This window comes from Nannospalax galili, unplaced genomic scaffold (genome assembly GCF_000622305.1).
Source record: "Nannospalax galili isolate Female #2095 unplaced genomic scaffold, S.galili_v1.0 scaffold874, whole genome shotgun sequence".
Lineage (NCBI taxonomy): Eukaryota > Metazoa > Chordata > Mammalia > Rodentia > Spalacidae > Nannospalax > Nannospalax galili.
In genome coordinates this window covers 163,644-186,902 of record NW_008334302.1, presented here as the reverse complement: position 1 = coordinate 186,902, position 23,259 = coordinate 163,644, and the positions used below count along the sequence as shown (strand labels likewise).

Genomic DNA, 23,259 nt, shown 5'->3' with positions numbered 1-23,259 from the left:
AATTGTATATTTGTTACACTAGAGAAATTAATTTTTTACCTTAATAAAACCAAAAACCTTGAGGTTTCCTTTCTAAAAGTAAAACATTTTGAAAATCTGAGGGGTTTCTTTTTTCATGACAGCAAATGAACTGCAACCTGATCAATTTAAGAAGTCAAAATATATTTGTCTTAGATAAGAATTCACTAGGCCATAAAAAATTTCTTTGGTTTCAATAACAATATTTATATCTTGGGTAATTTAGTAGCCCTAAAACTCACTGAGGGTAAATTCCCACTTCCGAACCATAAATAAAAATTGTATTCAAAATAGTTCCATGGAGACTTACAGAGCTGTTTTTTGTTTATTGTTTGTTTTCTTTGGGTTTGTTAAATATTAGTGAAAAATAGTTTCTGTAAAGTGTCTTGGAAAGGCAAGCTTAGGTTAGACTTCTGGGTAAATACTACAATACTCAAAGAAATAAACTGAAAAACCACAAAACAAATACTTATGACCAGATGCCTAACCACAGTACTATCAATGAAATTCTCCTCTAATGAGCCTGGATTAGCAGCTGCAAACTCAGGTCAGAAATCTCTGGTCACACACTTGTAAAGGGCCTTAAAGGATAGGCTTATCTGAAGGCTCTGCTTTTGCTGTTCAGTGGGTTCAGCCCATCAAGGTCAAGCCCTTCAAAGCCCACTGCCTTCATTTTCAGTTAACTACCTCCACATTTCCCTGAAAAGAATTGTTGCCACTACTGGGTGGATCATAAAAATGCAAAAAGTCAGAATGAAAGGAGGAGCCAAGGGAAGGTGGAATCTCCCCTGAAGAAGTTAGGAAAACTCTGTGCTCTCTTTGAACCTTCCACCTACCAGCCTTTACGTTCCCTTTTCTTACACTTTCCATCTGTCATCAAGTGCTTGTAATTTTATTACACTGTCCTGTAGTTTACGCAGAGTTGGTATTATTTTACAGAGTTCTGTTAATGGACTGGAGAAATGGTAATGCTATTTAAACTAGTCTCCTGCTCCAACAAACACAGCTGCAACTGTACTGCTATTTCTGAGCAAACATCTTGACCTGAACATACAGTGCTCCCTCGGCCCATCCAAAAAGAAATTGGAGCAGACAGCAAAGGGAAAACGTATTTGGCCGCTAGCAGCAATCAACCATGTCAAATCGTAACTCATATACAGTGTACCCTCTTTTTCTTTTATATTGCATTTAGAGGCCAGGGAAGCATGTGTGCTTCCTCTGGCATCTCATTTTCAGCCAAGAGTCAAATGGTGATTATTCATTACAAAAGCCCAAAGAAAATCTGTATAATATCCAATTCATAAGCTAGCTTTCATCTAGGCAAACAATGCTAAAAACCAGATACCAGTTTATGAACTATACATTAAACTAGTAAAGTTTTTCATTGGTGATACAGAGGGAAAATATATTTTCAAAAGGTAAAATATAAAATAGGAAAAAAATAAGTGTATATGTTAATTAATATCATTTATGAAGAAAAAATAAGATCTACAAGTGTTTCTTGCCTGCATTGCAGAGATGTATGCCTCTACTACACGAAACAGCCGGGCAGCTACAGATCTTCATTATATAAATGCAGCAACCTATCAAGTATTTTCTTTGTGCTAATTCTTCCATATTATTTGCCCAAATTTCTACATTCCTATTTATGTCACTTATCCTTCTTGTACAATAATGATTCATTTCTGAATGAACATTTCAAAGGATACGTCTGCCTGTGGATTTGAACACCTGTCTCCACTTTCAGGTAGCTACTAGACACCTATACCACATGAAACAAAGAAAAAAAAAGGGGGGGCCTGCATCCTTGACCATCTTAATTATCCTAACCCTGTATTCAGCTTTACAAACTTTTGTCCCTTTGCTTGTTAAAGATTCTTAATGAATCTTTAGTAATTTAATTTAATTAGTAATCAGCATCATTATAAGGTTATCACATGCAGCTTACTTCTTTTTCTCTCAAGAAAAATACCACTAGTCACAATTCACCTACATTTATCTAATTCTTGTGAGTCAACCAATCTTCAGTTCAAAGATAGATTCTAGATTTGAGTATGCATGCAAAAATTACACTTCCATGGTTGTGGTCCTAGCACTCAGGAGGCTGAGGCAGGAGGATCGCCACAGTATCTGGCCAGCCTGGGGTATACTGTCTGTTCTAGGTCAGCCTGGGTCACCGAGTTGAAACTTGTCTAAAAGAAAGGAAGAGAAGGAAGGAAGGAAGGAAGGAAGGAAGGAAGGAAGGAAGGAAGGAAGGAAGGAAGGAAAGAAAATTAGACCTCTAGATTTCTATTTACACAGGACAATGTATATATGTCAACCATCAAATGAAGAAAGATTCTTTGCCAATTTTAAACATGACACCATCAAGGTATGACAGGAATACCACAATATTCATGTCTCTACTGGAACTACTCCTACCCAACACCATAAATACTCATTTCCATTATTCTCCAAGGAAAGTTCTTTGAGCCAAACAGGCACATAAAAATCCCAAGTATATTTCTAACAGTCCATTTTATCTTTTTTTGTTTGTTAAACAAAGTATGTCCATTCAGCAACAATGATACATTGTAGAATGATTACCACAATATTCATGTCTCTACTGGAACTACTCCTACCCAACACCATAAATACTCATTTCCATTATTCTCCAAGGAAAGTTCTTTGAGCCAAACAGGCACATAAAAATCCCAAGTATATTTCTAACAGTCCATTTTATCTTTTTTTGTTTGTTAAACAAAGTATGTCCATTCAGCAACAATGATACATTGTAGAATGATCTCAAACAGTGAAAGAAGCAAGTGTCTCAGTGTTTTCAAGTTCCTGGCATATTACTCTTTGAGATTCTGGAACAATAAATCATTTCCCTTTTATAAGCATGCCTTTAATTATTTACAAAACATCAGCACAGTCTTGTGGGTTCTGTTTCTTCTTTAACTCATTTCTCAAGGTTTTTGCATATCTTTTCATATAGAAGCTGCAGAAAATCTTAGAAATATGTAAGAGAGAATGTCTTTGTTCCACTATGTGACAGTGTCAAAGAGGCCAAAATGTCAAACAATATAATTTGCTGGTGGGGGCTAACAATGCACTAAGTCATCTGAAACTCCTAAGAAAATCAAATCAATCCAAGTTCTTCTAGAGAAAACAGAAACAATCTTGCTTCTCAGAGACAGTGCTGAGGTTACTTCTTACATTTTTCCCTCTGCAATTGAATAATGCCAGATAACAGGCACTCCATGCAAGCAGTACATAAGAAACAATCTGTCAGGCAACATGTGTTATTTCCATATGCACTGCTAGCACAGTATCAGTTCGGCAAGATCACTGCATACAAGCCTTGAAATCAGTTTGTACAATTTCCTTCAGCCCCCAATAATCAAAGCAGAAAGTGCAATATTATTAAAAAACAACTATGTGGGGATTTGAGCGATGGCTCAGTGGTTAGGAGTACTGGTTGCTCTTGCAGAGGACCCACGTAGCAGCTAACAACTGTCCGGTTCCAGAAGAACTGAGGCCTTATTCTGGCCTCCATGGGCATTGCACAACACGGATGTACTTGCATACATACAGGCAAAACATTCATACACACAAAATAAAAATAAAAAATTTAAAAAAATTAAAAAGCAACTATGTGGCCATTCTTAGAAACAGTAAGTACATATATTTAAATATAAGTTTCAACTGATTTTATATATATATGCATATATATAATTTTTATAGCAGGCTACATCCTACTTCCTTGGAAATAATAGACTCTAGAGAATATTTTAAAGGAGGTTTCTTTTATTTTATATTAAAAAAAATACTTAAATAGGGACCATTAAGCCATACAGATCAAAAAGGAGAAATGCAGTCAGTGAGTTTTGCTCTCCTTAGAGGAGCATTGTCAAGAAAGGAAGATGGGGGTGGGGGTCAGCTGGGAATGTTCTTTGTATGATGAAATAGTATCAGGAGGGCTGGTGGAGCAGATACCCTGGCTTCAGTGTTGGGGGTGTGATAGAGGAATTTTTACCTCCCTCAGGAATTGATAATAGAATATTGAACCTGTAGGCCACAAAACCTTGGCTACAAAGTCAAGTTCAGAAAACAGGAATATGCTCCCTTTCTCTACAAACACTGTCATATGGGAGGGCTTCCAACACCCAGGTGGGGCCACTCCAAACAGTTTACTCTTTATGTCCCAGCAGTTACTTATTAACATACTTGAACATCAATAATCACTGCTATTTTTTTTCCAACACTTTCTAGCTTATCTTCCATCTGTGCAAAACTATGCATGCAGCTGAAAATCTAATTTTCAAAGCTTTTCATAAGTGTATTTTCACTATTATATATTAGGCTGGTGAACAAGAATTTCTGAAAGGAAAAGCTGATTCCAGGTATGCTCTTTAAAGAATTACTTCCCTGACAGTCTATGACATATTTGATATACAAATCTTGCCTTCGAACCATTGATATTGTAGACTTTGTAGTCTGGCTTCAAAAAAACCTTTATGAAGGAATTTACAGTAATCTTTAAATACTTTGTGATAATATTTGCAAACTAATAAACACTACTGCTAAGTACAGGAACAATACCAAAAAGCCAATACTAAGAACGTTAACTTTACAAGAAACACTGCCAACTTCCTACTAAAAGGAAGCACTGCAGTGGTTTTACCCTTCCTAATAAGCAACAGGGAAATCTCACTATCACGACATAACCAAAATCCAAAGGAATAAATCAATTGCAATAATACACACATAAACCACAAAATGCTATACCATGCAAAGCCATCGGAACCACCAAAACCCTTTTTATTTCATTCAGAAAGTAAAAAGGCAAACTTTCAGCCCATGAATCCATAGCGAATAGATTCCAGGAAAGCACAAAGAAACAGATCCAACATTGTTTTAATAGACTACAAGGCCCAACCCAAAAATAACAATAGCTATCTGTGTCCACTTACAGCCTGTAGAGCTTCGCAGTCCCGAGAAACAGCAGCTCAGGAAACAGCTGAAGGTGATTTCTGTTTAAACGCCTTTGGAGAAACAAAAACAAAGCTTATGTTACCTAGAATATATACAACGAGGTTGGGGATTTGGTAGCATCATGCCTCATCCTGTATTTCAGGAAAGAATGGAATGACATTCAAGAGAATCCAAACGTTACAAATCCAAAGTTGGTTACACCTTTTGTTACATGACTCTCTAAATGCAATCTTCCAGCATGCTTAATCAGATGATGATTTCAGGGCCCTAAACCCTCAACTCAAACCCCTGGCAACATCAAGCAACCAGAGTACACACAATGAAGTAGGATTTCTTGACTCAGACACAACTTCAATTGAAGACAGAAGTATTACAGTAAATTCTATATTAAAATAATTCATACAGTCTCAAATGGCCAAATTTTCCGTCTAAGAAACTGTGGATAGATGGAAATTTCAGTTTTGCTACCTATTAATTGGGGAGAAAAACATGAGAAAGTGTCTATAATCTAAAGAAAAGCAAAGCGAGTCCTCTGATAGACTAGCCAGTGACTGCTCTTCATTTTTTATTTTTTGAGGCAGAGTCTCCCTGTAGACCCAACTGGCCTTGAACTTGCTCCCTGTAGCCCCAGCTGTCCTGGAACTCACATGTAGACCACCTCTGCCTCCCAAGTGCTGGGATTAAAGGCGTGCGCCACCACGCCAAGCTCATTTCTATATTTCTAGTAACATCATTGAAATTAATTACTTCATTGAGTATTTATGTGATGTTTTAAAGGGTGCAGGTGATAGTCGGATGTTTTAGATGCTTCAGGAAAGTTAGATTGCAACTCTAACTCAATTTAAACCCTGATCTATGTCTGCTGCTGAGCTCACTGGGGCTGTGCACACCTATTAAACAGAGTGGCCAGGTTCCATTTCTGATGTACTAGTGTTCCAACACTATCTGTTGTTAAGTGAATAACTTAACATAATTGTCTACTGCTGTTTTTCCCAAATCTAAATATACTGAGGATTAGCAGTAGAAAACATGCACACAGTCATGTACAAGCTTCTTGACCAGAACCAGTGTCATACCAAAAACATCAAAAGCCTATCTTAAGTCTTCCTTTAAGATAGAGGTTAAGGAGAATGAATTAAGAGGGCACATCTGTCCTGACTTATTTAAAGGATGGTTAGATAGACACATGGTGGTATTTAGTCTCTAGCTGGTCACAGAGACTGGTGATTGCATTTTCTAAAAATACAGATTAGTCCTTCCTTAGAGTTACTTTGAAGCAGAAAGACTTCCCTTGAGAAACTCTCCTCTTTCAACCCTATATGTTCAAGCAGAGGCTATGCAATTTTTAATTCTCCTGAGAAGGAAACAGTGAAAAGAAAATGTGCTTTAACTGAGCAGTAGGAGAGGTGAACTGCAGAACTTTCAGTCCCAGGAAGCCAGGACTCAATGAAGGTGGCCAGAATTTTGATCACCTAAATGTAATACGGAGTTGCTCATCTGCAGCATCATTCTCAGCACGAAATAAAATACATACTGGGACTGAGAGACGGCTCAGTGGTTAGGAGCACTGGCTACACTTGCAGAGGACTATGGTTCCATTCCCAGCATCCACATGGCATCTAATAACCTTCCATAACTCCAGTTCCATGGAAATTCATGACCTCTTCTAACCCCTGAGGGCATTGCATGACATGGGTGCCCTTACACACCCGCAGGCAAAACACTCATACATATAAAATATAAATAAATAAATAAAAATAAATAAATGAACTACTAATAAAACTTTACTCCAAGGTAAGGAAAGAGAAAGAGTTCACAATTTTTATGAATAAATCACATAATAATGTTAAAATGAAACCAAAAGCTATTCTTTTTTTCTCTCTTGGGTGTGATGATTCTGAGGCAAGTGGGTTTCTACAGTCTACAATTTTCTAATTTTGATAAAATATAGCTTAATTGTGACTTTCTTATGGAAGTATCTCAAAAAAAAATCAATTACTGACAAGCTTGGAGGTTCATGAATTCCAGCACTCAGCAAGAAGAAACAGGTGAATCTCTATGAGATCAAGTCCAGCCTGGTCTATACAGTGAGCTTCAGGCCAGCTGGAAGTGCAGGGAGACTGTCTCAAACAAATAAACAAATAAATAAACATTTTTAAAAATCATTTACAATCATTTGTAACAGTGGCGTTGAGAATTTTTCTAGGCGGCAGCAATTCTTTGAAAGATGGGATTTCTTTAATCACATTCCAAGCACTGGATTAGGAAACGTCAGCTGATTCTTCAGGCCAAATAGGTCTGCTACTTTGAGCCTCAGAACCAGTCCCTACAGAGACAGACTTCCACACAGAGCTTTCCCCAAAAGTACCAAATGTCCTTTTCTAGATCCTCTGTGAAACTTCCCAGCTCTCCTATGTAAAGTTAGCAACTCCCTTGGCTGTGTCCCCAGAGCATTTGGTAAGAGCCCCTTGCACTGTATAATATTTACTCATGTGCTGTTCTCTTTCCCACTAGGCTGTGAGCTCCTCGATGTGAAGACCCAATATTGTGCTCCTTCTTCCTTCTCTGGCACTTACTAAGTTTGAACTGTATTAATAGACAAAGAAATAGCCTGTTCTCACTCAGCACTCCCCAATCTTGCCTGGCATTTAGTAGGTTCTTATTATGTTAAACGAGAGCAGACAGCTCACTTTGCATTTTGATATAGTTTGGTGAGGGCCCAGTATATGCAATTGATATCAGGATCACTTTAGTCTGGCATACTCCCTGAGCTACCAGCTACTTTCCAGCTAACCAGATCCTCACCATCTAACCTGCCTTCCTGTGCACTGCATAGCAGCTAGCTATGCCTGCACTGTCCACCTGCTCTTCTCTCGCCCACACATTATCAGCACCATCCAAAAGGCCGAGGGAATTCAGTGCCTTTAAACAAATTTGCTACATAAGTGACTGACAGCTGCTACTGTCTTGTTAATGGATCTGCATCAGTGAAATTATATTATATTTAAGGAAGACAAAGTAGTATCTTTTTCTTGACTATTACAATCATTTCCACATTCTCAGCAATTCTTAATCTATTCCACAAGTATTAGCTGGTGCTTATTAAGCTAAGTAAATTACTTCATTCACTCTTCCCAACAGTCTCATGAGTAAGTACCACACTTTCTCCTGCTTTGGAGAGAAATTTACACCTCAGAGGCAGAGCTTGGGTTTTGCCGTGGGTGATGTGACCCCATGCATTGTGAATTACAGTCCATATTCATAATAATTCAAAATAATGTAATGCTGAAAGTTTCCTTTTTAACAGTCTTTCATTGAGAAAAACATAGTTTTATGCAATCCATTTCTTAAACATCTTTGTACTAATGAAATGTCAAGTTTTTTATGTTATTTTTTGGGTTTTGGGGTTTTTTGAGACAGGGCCTCCCTGTAGGTAGGCCCAGCTGGCCTGGAACTCACTATGTAGACCAGGCTGGCCTGGATCTCGCAGATCCAAGTGCTGGGATTAGAGGCCTGGGCTACCACACATGATGTCAACTTTTTTAAAAAATTATTTATTTAATAACCACATGATTAAAAGAAGCATTTCGATACAGCATCAACATATTCAAGAACAATTTCCAGAGCAAAGATGCATCTCTTTCAAAAGTGGCTGTAAATTTTTAGGTTCACAGTTGAATTAATACAGTTATACAATATTGAACTCAGTATAAACCCTATAAGACATAAAATTGAATGAGGTTTTAACCTTTAAAAAAGATCTCCATTTCATTTTAAAATACAGTTTCATTTATTTTTTAATAAACACCTGTGGGAGGCTGTGGGAGGCTAGGGAGCTGGCTCAGCAGGTAAGGTGCTTGCTGGCCCAGAAACACAAGCCTGAAAAGCTGAGTTTGATCATTTGAACCCATGTAAAGGTAGAGGGATAAATGATCTCTCTGTGCTATCCCAAACACCACAGACCCTGAAATGTTGACTATTAACTACTTGGCTATAGAAGGCACCTGGATCACTACTGATGAACTTTTTCCCAAGTTATTGTCTGGCTGCTGTTCCTATGGTAGAGATCATAATGTCTGACTTTTTCAACTTTCACCTCAACTCAGTTAACATATAACCTCAAGGTAATCTTCCATCCAATTCAAAATGCAAAGTTAAAATAGTTTTACTAGTGAAAAAATGTGGGCTTCACATTTACAAGTCAATGTACACATATTTCAGTAGACTACAATAAATGTTACCTTAAAACTGTATCTTTTCAATCCCACCTTCATACATAAACCATCAACGCTAAAACTAATTAGTGCCCTTTGGCTTCTCAGATGAAATTTCTACTTCTTTATTTAAAATTATTTTCTTCTACTGTGGATAAAGCACACACTTTATCTCATATGACAAAGTAAAAGTTTAATTTTCCATGGTTCTCTCATTTAGCTTATTCTACATAAAATTTTTAAAAATTATTTTCAGTAGTGATCTCACCCTTTGTAGTCCATGCTAGGGAGGTCAACGCTTGTTAATAAAAAGCAGTGCTTTCTGGTCATTAAATACTTATTAGTATTTCTTTAAACATTTAGAGTTTAAGAAAGGTTATGAAACAAAACTCAGGTAAAGAAAGTCATAATGAATTTAAATAAAATAGTATATTCACATTTTAGGAGAAGAAATAATTCATAAACTCAACTTTTAAGAAATACGAAAAGTGTGTTAAAATTTCTGACTATAGTTCTTAAGCACTGTCTACCACACATTGTGTGAAACTGTGCAGATTATCTCATCTCACCAAAACCCCACACTGTTGGTGTGACATAGGCCTTAATTAAGTAGCCCTATTTTTATTTATTATTTTTATTTTATGTGTATTAGTGTCATGCCTGCATGTGTGTAAGTGCACCTGTATCACACAATGCTGTGGAGGTCAGAAGAAGACATTGGATCCCCTGAAACTGGAGTTACAGATTGGTTGTGAGCCACCATGTGGGGTCTGGAAATCAGACTCAGGTTCTCTGCAAGAGCAGGCAATGCTCTTAAACACTGAGTCATCTCTCCAGCCCTTAACTAGCCCTATTTTATTTCATTTTTATTTTTATGCGTATGAGTGTATTGCCTGCATGTATGTAAGTGCACCTGTGCCATGCAAAGCCCGTAGAAGCCAGAAGAGGGTGTCAAATTCCCTGGAATTGGAGTTGTAGAAGTGTGTCAGCCGCCATGTGGTGCTGGGAATTGAACCCTAATCCTCTGCAAGAGTGACCAGTGCTCTTAACTCTGAGTCATCTCTCCAGCCCTTAATAACTAACCCTATTTTAAAGGTGAGAAAACAGACGTTTTTAAAGATAAAGCAATGTGATCAACGTAGCAACCGAAATCCAGGATTTTCTGAAGTCTCTCTTACCTAATATTTCTCTTTGTAGAAGGAAGGAGAATTTATATGTGGCTAAAAAGCATAATCAACAATATAAATGATAAGCATTTGCCTGATGTTCCAGCAGAGAATATTATAAGACACTGGAAATCACGTTGGCTAATTAATGCATGCCCACATTCTCAGCACCAATCCTAAGAACTCTTCCCCAGCTATTGCTCCAGAACTGTCTCCCTGCATCCAAAGTGTGCAGATGCTGTAAAGAGGAAAGGCAAATGGTTCTCATACATGCCATCCTATAATGATACCCCAGCTCCCATAACAAGAAATCAACCTCATCATCTTCAAGGTCTATTCTAGAAGCATTTTCACCAGTATCCCCTGCAGTCCACCAGATGTAACTTGTTTTTCTAAAAGGACAATATATGTGAAGTCCATGCAGAAAATTCTCTCTTTCTAAGGAAGCTTGTGAAATCAGTCTAAAAGGCATAATTCAAGCAGAAAGGTATCCAAAAGCAATGAAAGACAGAATTAAATGAAAAATATTTGACATTCGCTGCTTCCACAAATACACTGAAACAGTGCAAACTAAACTGCTCATTTCAAGGGTAGCATAAAGGACACAGCATCCAGCAAACAGTGTCACAAAGGATGAGCCCAAAACAGATGTGGGAAAAATAAATAGCCTTGCGGCCTCAGAATTTATAAAATAGTCCACAATGAACAAGCGGGTCTTACCACTGTCTGACTTTAGGGCCCATAAAAACACATTGCATTGAATGTTGGGCTAAACTTGCAACAGCACACTTGCATGAAAGCTTTCTATAACCACAGTCAGCAAACATCATTTTAAAAAGTCTATACTGCTTAGAAATGCATGGGAATTGTGGCCTTTAATAGCTATCAATCATTCAGACTCCTTTTTTTTTTTTTTAAAACTTTATCCGGTGTGCACACTCGATCTCTGTTAGTTTTTATGTATTTCTTTAAAGAGAATTTCTATGACATCAACTACAGTGATTTTAAACTTAGGTGTAAAGATGCCAGAGAATTCCTTGAGATGAGCTTGGATTCTCCGCCAAGGAGAGTAGCAATGTTAGTTTCTCTTCACAATAAGAAAAGTTATGTATGTATTAGTTTGCATATAAGCTTGTAGGATAACTCAGCAGACAGGTTCTCAACATCTCTGAGTGAAAAAAGGATAAACAGTACTATCCTTGAGACCTGTCTACAACATATTATGCACTTGAATACATGTGTTACAGCCTACATCATAATCTCACCCAACTTTACCATGTCACCTCTTATGTATGAATGGTGTATTCCTGTCAAGATGGTGAATGCTGTACTATCTTAGGCAAAAACAAATCCTTTATGCATTTTCTCATTAAATACATTGTTTGTTCAGATGGAGTCTCTACCCTAAATGGATCTAGAATTTTCTAGATGAAAATGATAATTTTCTCTTTATGAACTTAGTAGAAACTTCAAAATATTGAAGTTAGCAGATCTATTTGCAAGTATTCCTTACATGGCTGCATTTAACATCTTTTTTATAACTCATTTTTTTTCAAGCAAACTATCTAATGACAAAGCCAATAGGAACAAAAAATGCTATTTTAAATACAAAGAATGAGAGAATCTGCCTGAAAAGTAGACAATTGCAGTGCTGGTGGGAAGCGATGTGCCTTAGTAATTACTCCTATTTAAAACGTGAGGGAACTAAAGCTTTTAAAAATAAAGCGATGTCATCAAAGTTACACAAGGGAATTGAAATTCAGGGTTTCCTCAAGTCTGTCTTATATAATGTTTCTGATTTTAGAACTGAGGAGAGTCTATATGTAGCTAGAAGGCAAAATCAACAATGAAACAGTTAAATATTCATCTGGGATTTCAGCAGAGGATGTTACAAGGTGCCTAAAGCCAGGAGTGGCTACATAATCCACACACACAGTCTCAGCCCCAGACCCTAAAACAGCATCTCAAGGCTAGTATTCTAGGACAGCATCCAAAGTACCTTCCTACTTTGCATTTCCTTTAACAATGGATACAGGTAATTGCTATGACCATGCAAACCCTAACAGTCAGGATTATCCATGCCGGGCTACCAGTTCCCAGAAACAAAAGCCAGGCACATACATATTTTTGCAATATTAGTTTAAATATCAAAATATCCTAAAAATGACAACGCTTACATTTTTCAAAATCTTTCCTATACTCTTCTAAAATCGTTCTATGAAGGAACTTTCAAAAGGAGATATTTTCTCTAGTACAGCACTGAGGTAGTTACCCTAGGTAGAAAGCACAAGAACAGAGCTCAGTGACCGCAGCATGACCACAGATGTGCATACTGTCAGTGAGCTGAACAAGTTCACACCAGCCCAGAGAACTTCTGTGTTACAATCTTATTTGAAAAAAAAGAAAGAAAGAAAGAAAAAAAAGAAAGAAAGAAAGGAAGAAAGAAAGAAAGAAAGAAAGAAAGAAAGAAAGAAAGAAAGAAAGAAAGAAAAGAAATTTAAAGAAAACTACTTTTTACCAGTGGAGAAATTGAATACATAACTTTACATGGAGAATTGCAGATCTATTCAGTCTTCTGTGAACTATAAGAAAAAGTATATTCAAGTATCCTGATTTTTGTTGTAAGTTACTTGTTTGTGCCTTGTTTTGGCTTAATTGATTTGGATTGAATCAACGAGTAAAAAAACTTCATTACATTTCTATTAAACTTCATTTCTAAACAGTAGGAGCCATGGTATTGCAATGTACAAGATGACTATTCTCAATGCTTTATTTTTTCCCAGATCAACAGTACTGCTCACAGTACAAGAACACCCTAGTCATCCTGCCACTGCACATGTTAGATCTGGCAGTTCAGTAGCAACTGTCCCAACAGGAGGAAATATGTGCTTGTGGAGGGCAGGCATGATTAAAACCCATTCCCTTTAAGTGATTCATAAGCACATGCAGATGAGGTCTTCATCATCTGATGTTGTTTCCTACACAACAGAAAAGGAGTTACTGGAAGAAAGGAGGGAGGGAGAAGGGGAAGTAAAGGGGTTGAAAGTGAAGGTAAATGCAAAGGAAAGAGGGCAGAGAGGGAAAAGCAAGAAGGGAGGGAGTCCTGACAATTTGAAGTTTTTGCTCTACATTCATTTAATGAAGTAGAAACGATCTCTTTCTTTTGTAGCTATAATGTTTTGATTTACAAGAAATATAATTCTAATTCCATAATAACATTAAATTCTACATAAAATGACCTTGGTTTTTCACAAGTTAACTGAATGTTTAAAAAAGCACCAATGTTATCTACTGCTTTCAGACTGTGCTTCTTTCCCTTGAAGTTAAAATTTTGTTGTTATAAAATCTGGAAAAGCATAAAGCATAACTTTGAAGTATTCACAAAATATCTAGATGTCATTTACAACTGTTTTTAACATGTAGTAACTTAGAACCATAAATCACACGTGAATAAAGTTGATTTTTTTATTTTGTTCTGTTTTCGCGGGAGGCAAAGGCAGGAGGATCTCTGTGAGTTCGAGGCCAGCCTGGTCATCATAGCAAATCCACGCTAACTAAGGCTACAGGGAGACCCTGTCTCATAAAGACCAATAATAATAATAATAATATACACATAATCTATTACAACTATACTCGTTAGATATATTCATTAATATATATTTTCATAATTTGGATTTCAATTTAAAATCTCACACCTAAATTATTAAAGATGATGTATATTATGCCATTCATATTTTAGCAACAATTAATTAATTATATCCTGCTTCTTACACTGCCCACTTCAGTTTTGTGAGAAAGTAAGCAATTTTGGTGAGGCTAATAACTCTGAAAACAATTTAGGTATTATACCATAAGCTATAATAATTTGAATATGTTACTTACAAGGTATTTTTTTGTACTTTGTTATTTAAAATAATAAAGCTAACAAAATTTAAAATAATTTGCTTCACATTACCTTTGTATGAATTTTGTAGTAACACTGCCTTTCCGTTTAATTTATTTAAAAATAAATATTTGAAAGTGTATCCACAATGTTCCTAAGAAATGGTTTTGAATTCCAGAGTCCCAAGGAGATGAATTGGCTGTCAGATAACAATGTACTTCCATCAGATGGACTTGGCAGTTGTAAACAAAAGGAATTTTCTCAGCTTTTCCTCACAAATATGAAATATTTGCTCTTGGACAACAGCTGGGGTGATTTAAAGAAATCTTGCAAATATATTAGTTTTTTGAAAATTTCAAATCCTCCTCCCACTTTGAACATCTGACTTAGGCTTCGCAGAACACTTTGGAGATGAAGTGACATTCTCAAGGGAAGTAAAAGTCCAAAATAGTATCCACTCACAACTATAATCAAATTTCAGTCTATATAGCATCCGGTTAATAATTTTTAGGTAAAGCTAATTTATTCAACGTAGAAGTTCAAATACAATTCTGAAGTGACTCAAAAAATATGAAAAAAATATGTGTTGTTCTCATGTTCCTAAAGATTGAAAATTACAATATAATTGAGTGTGAGCTGCATGAAAAGTCAGGCAGAATTCTGTGATTTAAATTCATTTCAGAATCAAATTGTATGTTCGTGGTATACTATTGACAAAAGTATTTAGTGATCAAATGATCATTTAGAGTATCTATTTATTTAAATGCGCCAACACTTTAGAATGGATGGATTAAAATATCTTTGTGAGTTACTCACTAGGTAATAGATATTGACAAATGTCAATGAATTCGATGAAAAAATAAATACTATCAGTGTACTTTTATCTATTTTATCTGCTCAAGGTAGATTATGAACAAAATGGAATGTTCACCCTGTTTTCATGTCCCCCAGAAGTAGCTCAAGGTAGTGATTTTAGTGGTTTTAAATGAACTTATTATTCCACAATTACATTCAAATTCCCCATTTTGTAATATTTATTTATAGTGAGCAAATTTTATAGAAAATTAAAATAGGCATGTCCATATTTGCTTAAGATGATAATAATATACCCTACATATCCACAAATATCTCCAAAAATTACAAGCTATTTCTCACTTTCAGACAGCTACACAGAATTAACTATTGCTCCTGGGCCCAGTGAAGCTGGCTGTGTGCTATTCCAAAAATGAACATATTTAGGTAGAAATAAAAAATTTATTTTTACTAAAGTGAGTATTAAACCAGGCATGGAAACATATTAAAATAATTATTACCACTGTTAATACAGCTTTTATTTGCCCTGAAAATGCAAACCTTCTGAGCTTGAATAATTAAGACATAAGATAACTACCATTCATATTTCACATTACGAAGTCTATAATTTCTGATTTCAGATGTAAATGTTGTTTATCATAGATAGGTACTGTGAACATAATAAAGATCAAAAAAATATATATCGAGTTATAAACTATATGTGTCTGAAAAATATTAGCTTAATGTATGGTCTACCTTTAAGCTTCATGGAAAAAATGCCAGTGTTGACTGTCCACACAGTTCCTACTTTAATAATCTTTACATTATTTTTATCCAGCAGAAATATTTTAGAAGCTACTATAAAAAATGAAATAAAATTGTGAGTGACCATTACTAGCAATGCTCACAATATGTATTAAATATCAAAGAAGTAAATCTCCAGCAGCAAAAAGTTTTAAATTTCCTCAAATGTCACCACTGACACACAGAGGAACAGTGAGGAAACTTAGATAATTCTTAGCAAAACCTTGATTTTCCATAATGTACCATTAATGAAAATAAAATTATGAATCAATTTCTGAATAAGGAAATAAAATATCATAATAACTTTTAAAAAACACATGCACATCTTTTTAGTACCAAACGTAGTGGTTATCAAGGCAATAAGTATCTCAGGAAAGTATATGTGAACTTTTATGCTTTAGTACAAATTCAAATTCTTTACTCAGAAACTCTTACTTGTCAGTTAACTCTAAAAACCACTTCCTCATTTTCTCTTTTCTGTAAACTTTAAATAGTTAAGACATGAAATTAAAGACATAATCCTTGAAATTCAAAGGTTTTTAAAAATACAGTCACATGATCCTGAGTTTGGCATTTAAAATACTTACAGTCTCTCCAGCTCTTTAAGGTCCTGGAAGGCCCCCCTCTCAATGGTGCTAATCTTGTTCTCCATGAGCTGACTGAAATGCAAAATATAGCAAGCCTCTTAATGTTGCTGTCTAAAGAGTTTTCCACTCAGTCATCGAAAACTTTCAACCTCCCTCATTTTTAATTTTGCTCTGAGTTGAGCTTCACTAGCAAATTTCATAATGATGTTTGGGAGAGAACTCAGAGAGCAGAGGAAGAATTCAGATCACAAAGCATTTGCTTAAGAAATACTAAGGGTGTTTCTGACATAATTTACTAGTTCAAAGTAAAACCTGAACTAAAACTACAGTATAGCTCAAGAGCCATCACACTACAGCTTCAAGAGGGGTTTTTTCTCACACTATGCCCTTCAACTGTGCTCCTAAGGGATCAACACATGGATACTTAAATTCTGAATTATGATGCACATTAGCAGTTGGAAATTTTCATAAGTGCCACAATATGTCTTTAAAATTGAATACTGAATGTATAATGGTCAAAAGTATATGGTCACTAAGGGTAAATATTTACAATTCTGTGGTGGTAACACAAATTTGCGTAATATTATCTATCAAGTGATGGTTAACTCACAGCTAATTTAACCCATTAATTAGAGAAGTAATCATTGTAACAATTATATGTTAGTTACAAAGTTATAAAATATAAAGAATGAAAACTCAAAAAGAGACTAATATATTTGAAATATAATCCTTCCCCAAAAAATACTGCTTCAAAGCAAAGCTGGAATGCTTAACTGTAGTGCTAAAAATTAAACCTACTTGTTCTTGGCAAAAAAGAAGTCTGAACATTTTTATTTCACTGATAATAGAATACAAATCCACCAAAACTTTCCAAGTTAATTGTAAATCCCCAAAGTGTCAGATTTCACCCATTATTTATTTCTGTTGTAAAAACAATGATTCTACATTTTTATATGTAAAGCACTTAGAGTATAATAAAGCAAAGATCAGAGGTCATTTCAATCATATTATCCCTACAGGCTCCAATCTTAAAGGCACACATTTTTATTAAAAAGTTGTAGTGCAGTGGAAAACGTGACTGACTATGAAGACTTTAATTTTTTATACCTTTGTCATTAGAATGGTTATTAAAACTGATACCAGTTCTGATTCTAAATACACCATCTTAAGAACAAACAAAACCAAGATACAGAGGGAGAGCTCACTTACAGAACTCTTAGGTGTCTGAGACCAGCAAAATCTGACTTCGTAATCCTTGTGATGTTATTTCCATTCAAATCCCTAGGAAATAAGAACAGCATAAACAGAAAGTTCCATGTTTTTTTATCATATTTGGTTAAACAAAGTAAAACTTAAATCATGTTGGCACTTTAAGACACAATAATTCAATTAGTGAAACAGGTTTTTAAGTAAGTGGGAGAGATAAGGGGCAGCCTTTGAAATAATACTTTATAAATGTCTCACATTAACAAAATTCTTGATGACACATGGCAAGGAATTAAATGATGATGTTCTTACCAACAATCTCTTTCGTCATTTGTGGCCTGTGTGGGGGTGGTGCTTTTGACATGGGTTTTTATAAGAATGTGGGTATTTATTTACAAAGTATTCCTCAATTTTGCTATTATTTTTAGACCCATGCCCCAAGGAGAATCCTTCAGAAAGTTTAATGAACATTTTCTCATACAATGCAAAGAGAAATTTTTAGAATTCCCAACACTATGGAGGTGGGTAGCATGGTGGCCAAACCTCCTTAGGCCAATAAAGGAAAGTGCTTGGAAAGAGCCTCACTTCAAAGGCCAGCGTTCAGGGGCCTTTACCTTCCCACAATTCTCTTTGGTTGGAAAGCTGAACTCTTCCTTAGCAGCCCCTGGATCCCCACTGTGTCTGTAAAGTTTAAACTTTCAGTGGGGGCGACAGTGGAAAGAGTATTTGGCCCTGACGTTTGTGTTCAGTTTCAGCACCACTTCCTTCCCGAGTCAGTCTTCATTTCTGGTTCCTCGCACCGAGATCTAAACTTGCATGGCTTCCAGTCCAAACCAGCCTTTCGGAGGCTTCCGAAATGTGTTCTTTCATTCCTGGAAGTCCTCTTATTTTTGGACTTTAAAACTTCACGTTTGAAATCTGTGTTTAAAGTGTGTACTTTGCTAACGATAGAATTTTTATAAGCCAGCAGTTGCGGTTTCCTGAAAACTTCATTCCTCATGAAGGATTTTTTTTCTTTTTCTTTTTTTTTTTTTTATTAAGAAACGGGCACGCCACAAATATTTCGGAACCTCAGTCTTTCTGACAAGTTAGTGCTTACACTGTTCTGAAGAGTAGGAAATGCTAAATCAGAATTCTCCATGGCTTGCCTTCCTTTCGCCTTATTTACCATGCTGAGCAAAGTACCTTGGACTTGTCCCTAAAATTACTGGGGTGTTTTATGAGCAATCCCTACACATACTCCACATAAATGTGGTAGATCACCTTCTGATAAGACACCCCTGATAATGCCCAATTTGCTCAGCACTGATGGCTTACGGGGTGCAGAGGAATGAGCTTAGGTAGCCCCAGTAAGGCTGGGGCTACAGAAGTCTTTGCAAAGAAAGAACGTGCTAGACTGGGGCCTTTGCGCTGGATCAAGAGAAGGGCAAGGGGAGGCCCTGCTTACTTCTTGCAGAAGTTCAGTCCGTCGGGGAAGGGGTGGGGGGCTCCTTTCCCCGACGCCCACACGCAGGCCTTGCACACCAGGGCAAAGAGGCCACCGGAGAGCTCTCGCGGCGCCGCGCGCCGGACCCACGCTCAACCGCGAGGACGGGGCGCTCTCTGGGCTCTGGGGTAGGTGCGTGGAGGAGGCCTGAGCTTCACAATAATGGCCTCACGCTCCGCTTCCCTAACTCGGGAAGTGCTCAACCAGAAGCGCAAGAGCAATCAACCCTGGGTCTGCAGTGACTTCTTCATTAGAGCCTCGCCCAGACAAGGAGGCGGGGATGTCTGCGGCCAGCAGAGCACGGCCAGGGGCCGGCTGAGCAGCTGCCACCGCGAGAAGGGGAGCGGAGACGGCCAGAAAGCTGCTCCGGGGCACAAGGGCGCAGCGGGAAGGGTTGGAAGGGATAGCTGAAGGCCACCGGGGTCATCAAAGCAGTCCGACCTGGCTCAGCAGGTTCCCGCTGGAGAACCGGTGTTAACTTTACTAAAACCTTGGGACGCAGTCCATTCCACGGTCGCCCGCTCAGTGGAGTCACTTGGGCACCACTAGCGCTGCCGCCCCCTCCTCCCTGTAGAAGTGAGGGACATTGGAAAGTCGCAGAATGGACGCGACGCTTATTCCCGCTGCACCAGCTGTTGATGTCCTGAGATACCCATCCTTCCGCAGCTCCAGAAAAGTGCCCCGGAGAGCCCCAAGACTCCATCTCTCCTCCTTTGGTCACCAGGCATGTGACACAAAGCCCCCGGGAGGAGCGGCAGTTTGTCTCTTTTGAGCAATCCTGCCACCCCTTCGCATGAGTGTGAGTCGACAAGGTCCCAAGAAGGACCTGTGAGTGTCTGCTTGCAATGGCAAGGTAACTGGGTCTGCAGAGTCTGGGAAACAAAAGTCGCACCTTTAGCCCCAGAATTCTAGTCCCCCACTGCCTTTCTTCACTAGCCAGAAGGAACTTGCACACAAGGGTGGCCAGTGGCGGGAGGAGAGCAGGGAAAGGGGACTGTGGCAGCTGCCTGAGCTCCCTGTGGACCCGCCCCTCCGCTCCTCCCAGTTTTGTGCCCTCCAGTCCGCCCTCTGGCAGGACCCAAGCCTGGGATACTGGTGCCGGAGAGCCACTGAGTGTTTTCCCAGGCACTGGTCCCTGCGCGACATGGGCATTCCAGACTGGACGCTAGGGATGTCACACCCCGATGCGGAGTGAAGGGAAAGCGAGCAGAGATATATCCTGTACTCACAGTCTCTCGGTGTTCCGGGGGATATTCCTGGGCACGCTGCGCAGTGCCAGCCCATGACAGTCTACCGTGCTGCCTGAGCAGGAGCACTGTGCCGGGCACGCCTGCGGGGCCACCTTGTTCAGGATGGCTAACACTAACCCCAGCGACAGGGACAGTGTTTGCCAGCCAACGCCACTCATCTTCTTCAGGCTCTTCGCTTTGGGGGGCTTCTCTGTTCCCAGCGAACCCCGGCAGTGTCCGAGGCCCAGTGCCTGGCTCGGGTCTAGCCGCCCAGAGTACCCGGGAAGTGTGTACAGAAATAAACTAAAACAGTAATAGAAGGCAGTAGAGTTGGCAGAAGCACACGGCTAGCCTTCCCCTGCCTCTCCACGCCTTGCTTTTCTAGCCTCACAGATCCGCGGGCAAGTTTAGGTCCTGAAGATCAATAGGCCGAGCCAGGTCTGTGAGGAGTCTCTGAGAACAGCCAAGCGGAGATAGCGCGTCTTGTGTCTCGCAAGAATCAACTTGACGGTTTAAAAAAAGAAAAGCCTGGACTCCTAGTGATCTCGAAGATGCAGGGGCTGGTTGCCTGTGGACAAGGTAGGACTTCAGATCCCGCGTACTGTCTCGCAGATCGGATTCCAGTGGGGAAGTGCAAGACAGAAGAGGGGAGCTCAACAGGAAGGGTGGCCCGGATCAAAGTGGGCTCCCTGAAGCTAGAAGGCGCAAGAGCCCCGTGGGTCCTGAGCAGAGCGCGCGGAGATACTGGGCATGGCGCGTGGGGGCGCACCGGGTGTTCAGACAGTCCTGGGGGCGCCGGGAGGCGCTGCGGGGCGGAGGGCTCTGCGCACAGTGCCTCTCCTCTCCTGTCACTCAGCAGCAGCTCGGACCGGTCTTCTCAATCTCCCGACAGCCAGGGATGGCTTGCACACACACGCGCTCCAATGAAGGATGTCTCAGCAATCCCGCCTCCCGCCTGGCGTCCTTGGCGACGCGCTGCACCAAGGCCTGCCCCTGAGGTCACACGGAAAGACAAAAGGGCAGTCGGAGCGCTGCAGCCCTGCAGGAATATCCACTAGTCTGCACCCCTGCAGAGGAAATCAAGGAGGCCAAGTTGAGGACCAGTGGGAATTGGCACGGGCAGGACTCGCAGGCAGGCAGGCCGGAAGGAGGAGAAAAGCAAAGGCCAGGTAGAGGTGTCTGCGATGGCAGTGCTGCTAGGGCGTCCTGGTCAATGACTAGGTGGATGGCGGGAGGATGGGATCTGCTATCCCTGGCAAACCCCAGGCGACCGCCGAATGGCAGTCGGGTGTACGCGTGAGTGTCAGCCCCTCTGGTCTCCCGGATACGCGGCAGCTCAGCAGCAGACACCTGATGGCAGAGGTGGGAGAAACAACAGGGAGCTCCCGGCAAGCGCAGCCTCTCCACCTCCCCTAAGCAGCCCCCTACAAGTATGGATCCTCCTCCTCAAAGTGCAGGAAGTTTTCTCAGGCGTTGGATCCGGTCTCCCACGGCCACCGGGAGAGTCCACCCACCGACGTTGAGATGCTGCTGGGCTCCGGACGCTGCACCTGACTCTGCGGACGCGGTCTGGGAGCCGGTCTTTGCTGCCAGCCCCAGACCCTCTCTCGGCTGCTTTCGGCGCCTCCTGCTCCCGGGAGGAAGGTGGAGGGAGAGGGAAGGCGGCGACGATGGCAGGGACCGCCGCTCGGGAGCCCCCGGCAAGTGTCTGAACAATAGGACGGACGCAGCAGCCTAAGTCTCGCCGGGCTGCAGGAAGGTGGGTTGTTGCAGGAACTGGAGTTGTTCGCTCCGGCTGCCAGGCGCTGAGCGCAGCCGAACAAAAAGCCCAGCCCGCGCGTCTGGAGCCGGCTGCGGGCCCCCCGGGATGCTCCCCTTCCTCCTCAGCACCCCCACAGCCACGGGAAAGCTGGGCAGCTCCGGCCTGCGCCCGGGAGCCTGGCTGCTCCCATCCCTCGCCGCCGCCGCCTCCTCCTCCTTTTTTTAACCACCGTCTGCGGCAGCCACCGCCGCCGCCGCCTCCAACCTCCGCCGTCCAGGCGCGTCTCAAATAAATAACCCCAAGTCCGAAGTTAAAGCGGCAGCCGGGCCTTATATAGCAGCCCGAGCCCCCACCCTTGGCTCCGCCCCCGCCAGCCCAGGCCCCGCCCACTGGCCGCGCAGGGAGCCCGCACCTCGCCGGAGAGAGGTGAGGCCCCGGCTGCCAGCGCCCAGCGGAGGCGGCGGCCTGGGCGGCGCGCGTTCCCGTGCGTCCCGGCTCGCGCCCTCGCTCCCACGCTCGGGCAAAGTTTGCCACAAGAACGGGGCTCCCCGGCCCCCCGCCCGTGCCCCCAAACTCCTTGGTCCCAGAGGTGACCCGAGCTCCGAGATGGTGGTTCCCAGCGAGAGAAGGGGGAGAGGGAGGCTTTGAAGGCAGCTCGTAAATAAATAGAGCTGGCAGCGCCTCTGCTGCGGCTCTTGGCGACGCGATTCTAAAGAGGGCCGCTCAGTGCTTGCAACGCGGCACGAGAGAGACGGCGAGATTATGGTTTAAAATTATAACAACAAAAAATTCCTACCGAAATAGCTCTGCCTGCGTGCACAAACACACACACACACACACACACACACACACACACACACACGTGCATTTTGGGGAGCTCAAAAGTTCAGAGTTTTGCAAGTTGGAACATAGTGTTTTTCAACCTTGCTTGCCTTCCCATCTCCAAGTCCCCCTCTTCCGTTAACCCTTTCTTTATAATGATATACTTGAAAACACGTTGTTCAGGAGACAGCTCCAAGGGACTGTATGTGTGGTTTTTACTCCTACAACTCCAAGGGTTTGACCATGTCTGTGTGGTTTTACTCGACTAAGAGGCAAAAGCAAAGGAAAATAAACCCTTAGCAACACTCATTGT

At 40.5% G+C, this 23,259-nt stretch overlaps 1 protein-coding gene across 4 annotated transcripts in view; it reads right to left on the bottom strand.

The window, feature by feature from the left end:
• The window catches only part of Slit2 (slit guidance ligand 2), a 354,605-nt gene extending 332,175 nt beyond the window's left edge, over positions 1–22,430 (bottom strand). For 2 of the 4 annotated variants that reach the window (XM_029561716.1, XM_017797197.1), the window contains exons 1-4: positions 20,363–22,430; positions 17,651–17,722; positions 16,442–16,513; positions 4,974–5,045 (exon numbers count right to left, since the gene is read on the bottom strand). In XM_029561716.1, the coding sequence (XP_029417576.1) occupies positions 4,974–5,045; positions 16,442–16,513; positions 17,651–17,722; positions 20,363–20,541 (395 nt within the window). In that variant the 5' untranslated portion in view covers positions 20,542–22,430. The remainder of the gene's footprint in view (positions 1–4,973; positions 5,046–16,441; positions 16,514–17,650; positions 17,723–20,362) is intronic. The other 2 variants (XM_017797196.1, XM_029561715.1) reach the window with 2 other exon arrangements.
• Positions 22,431–23,259: the final 829 nt, after the last annotated feature.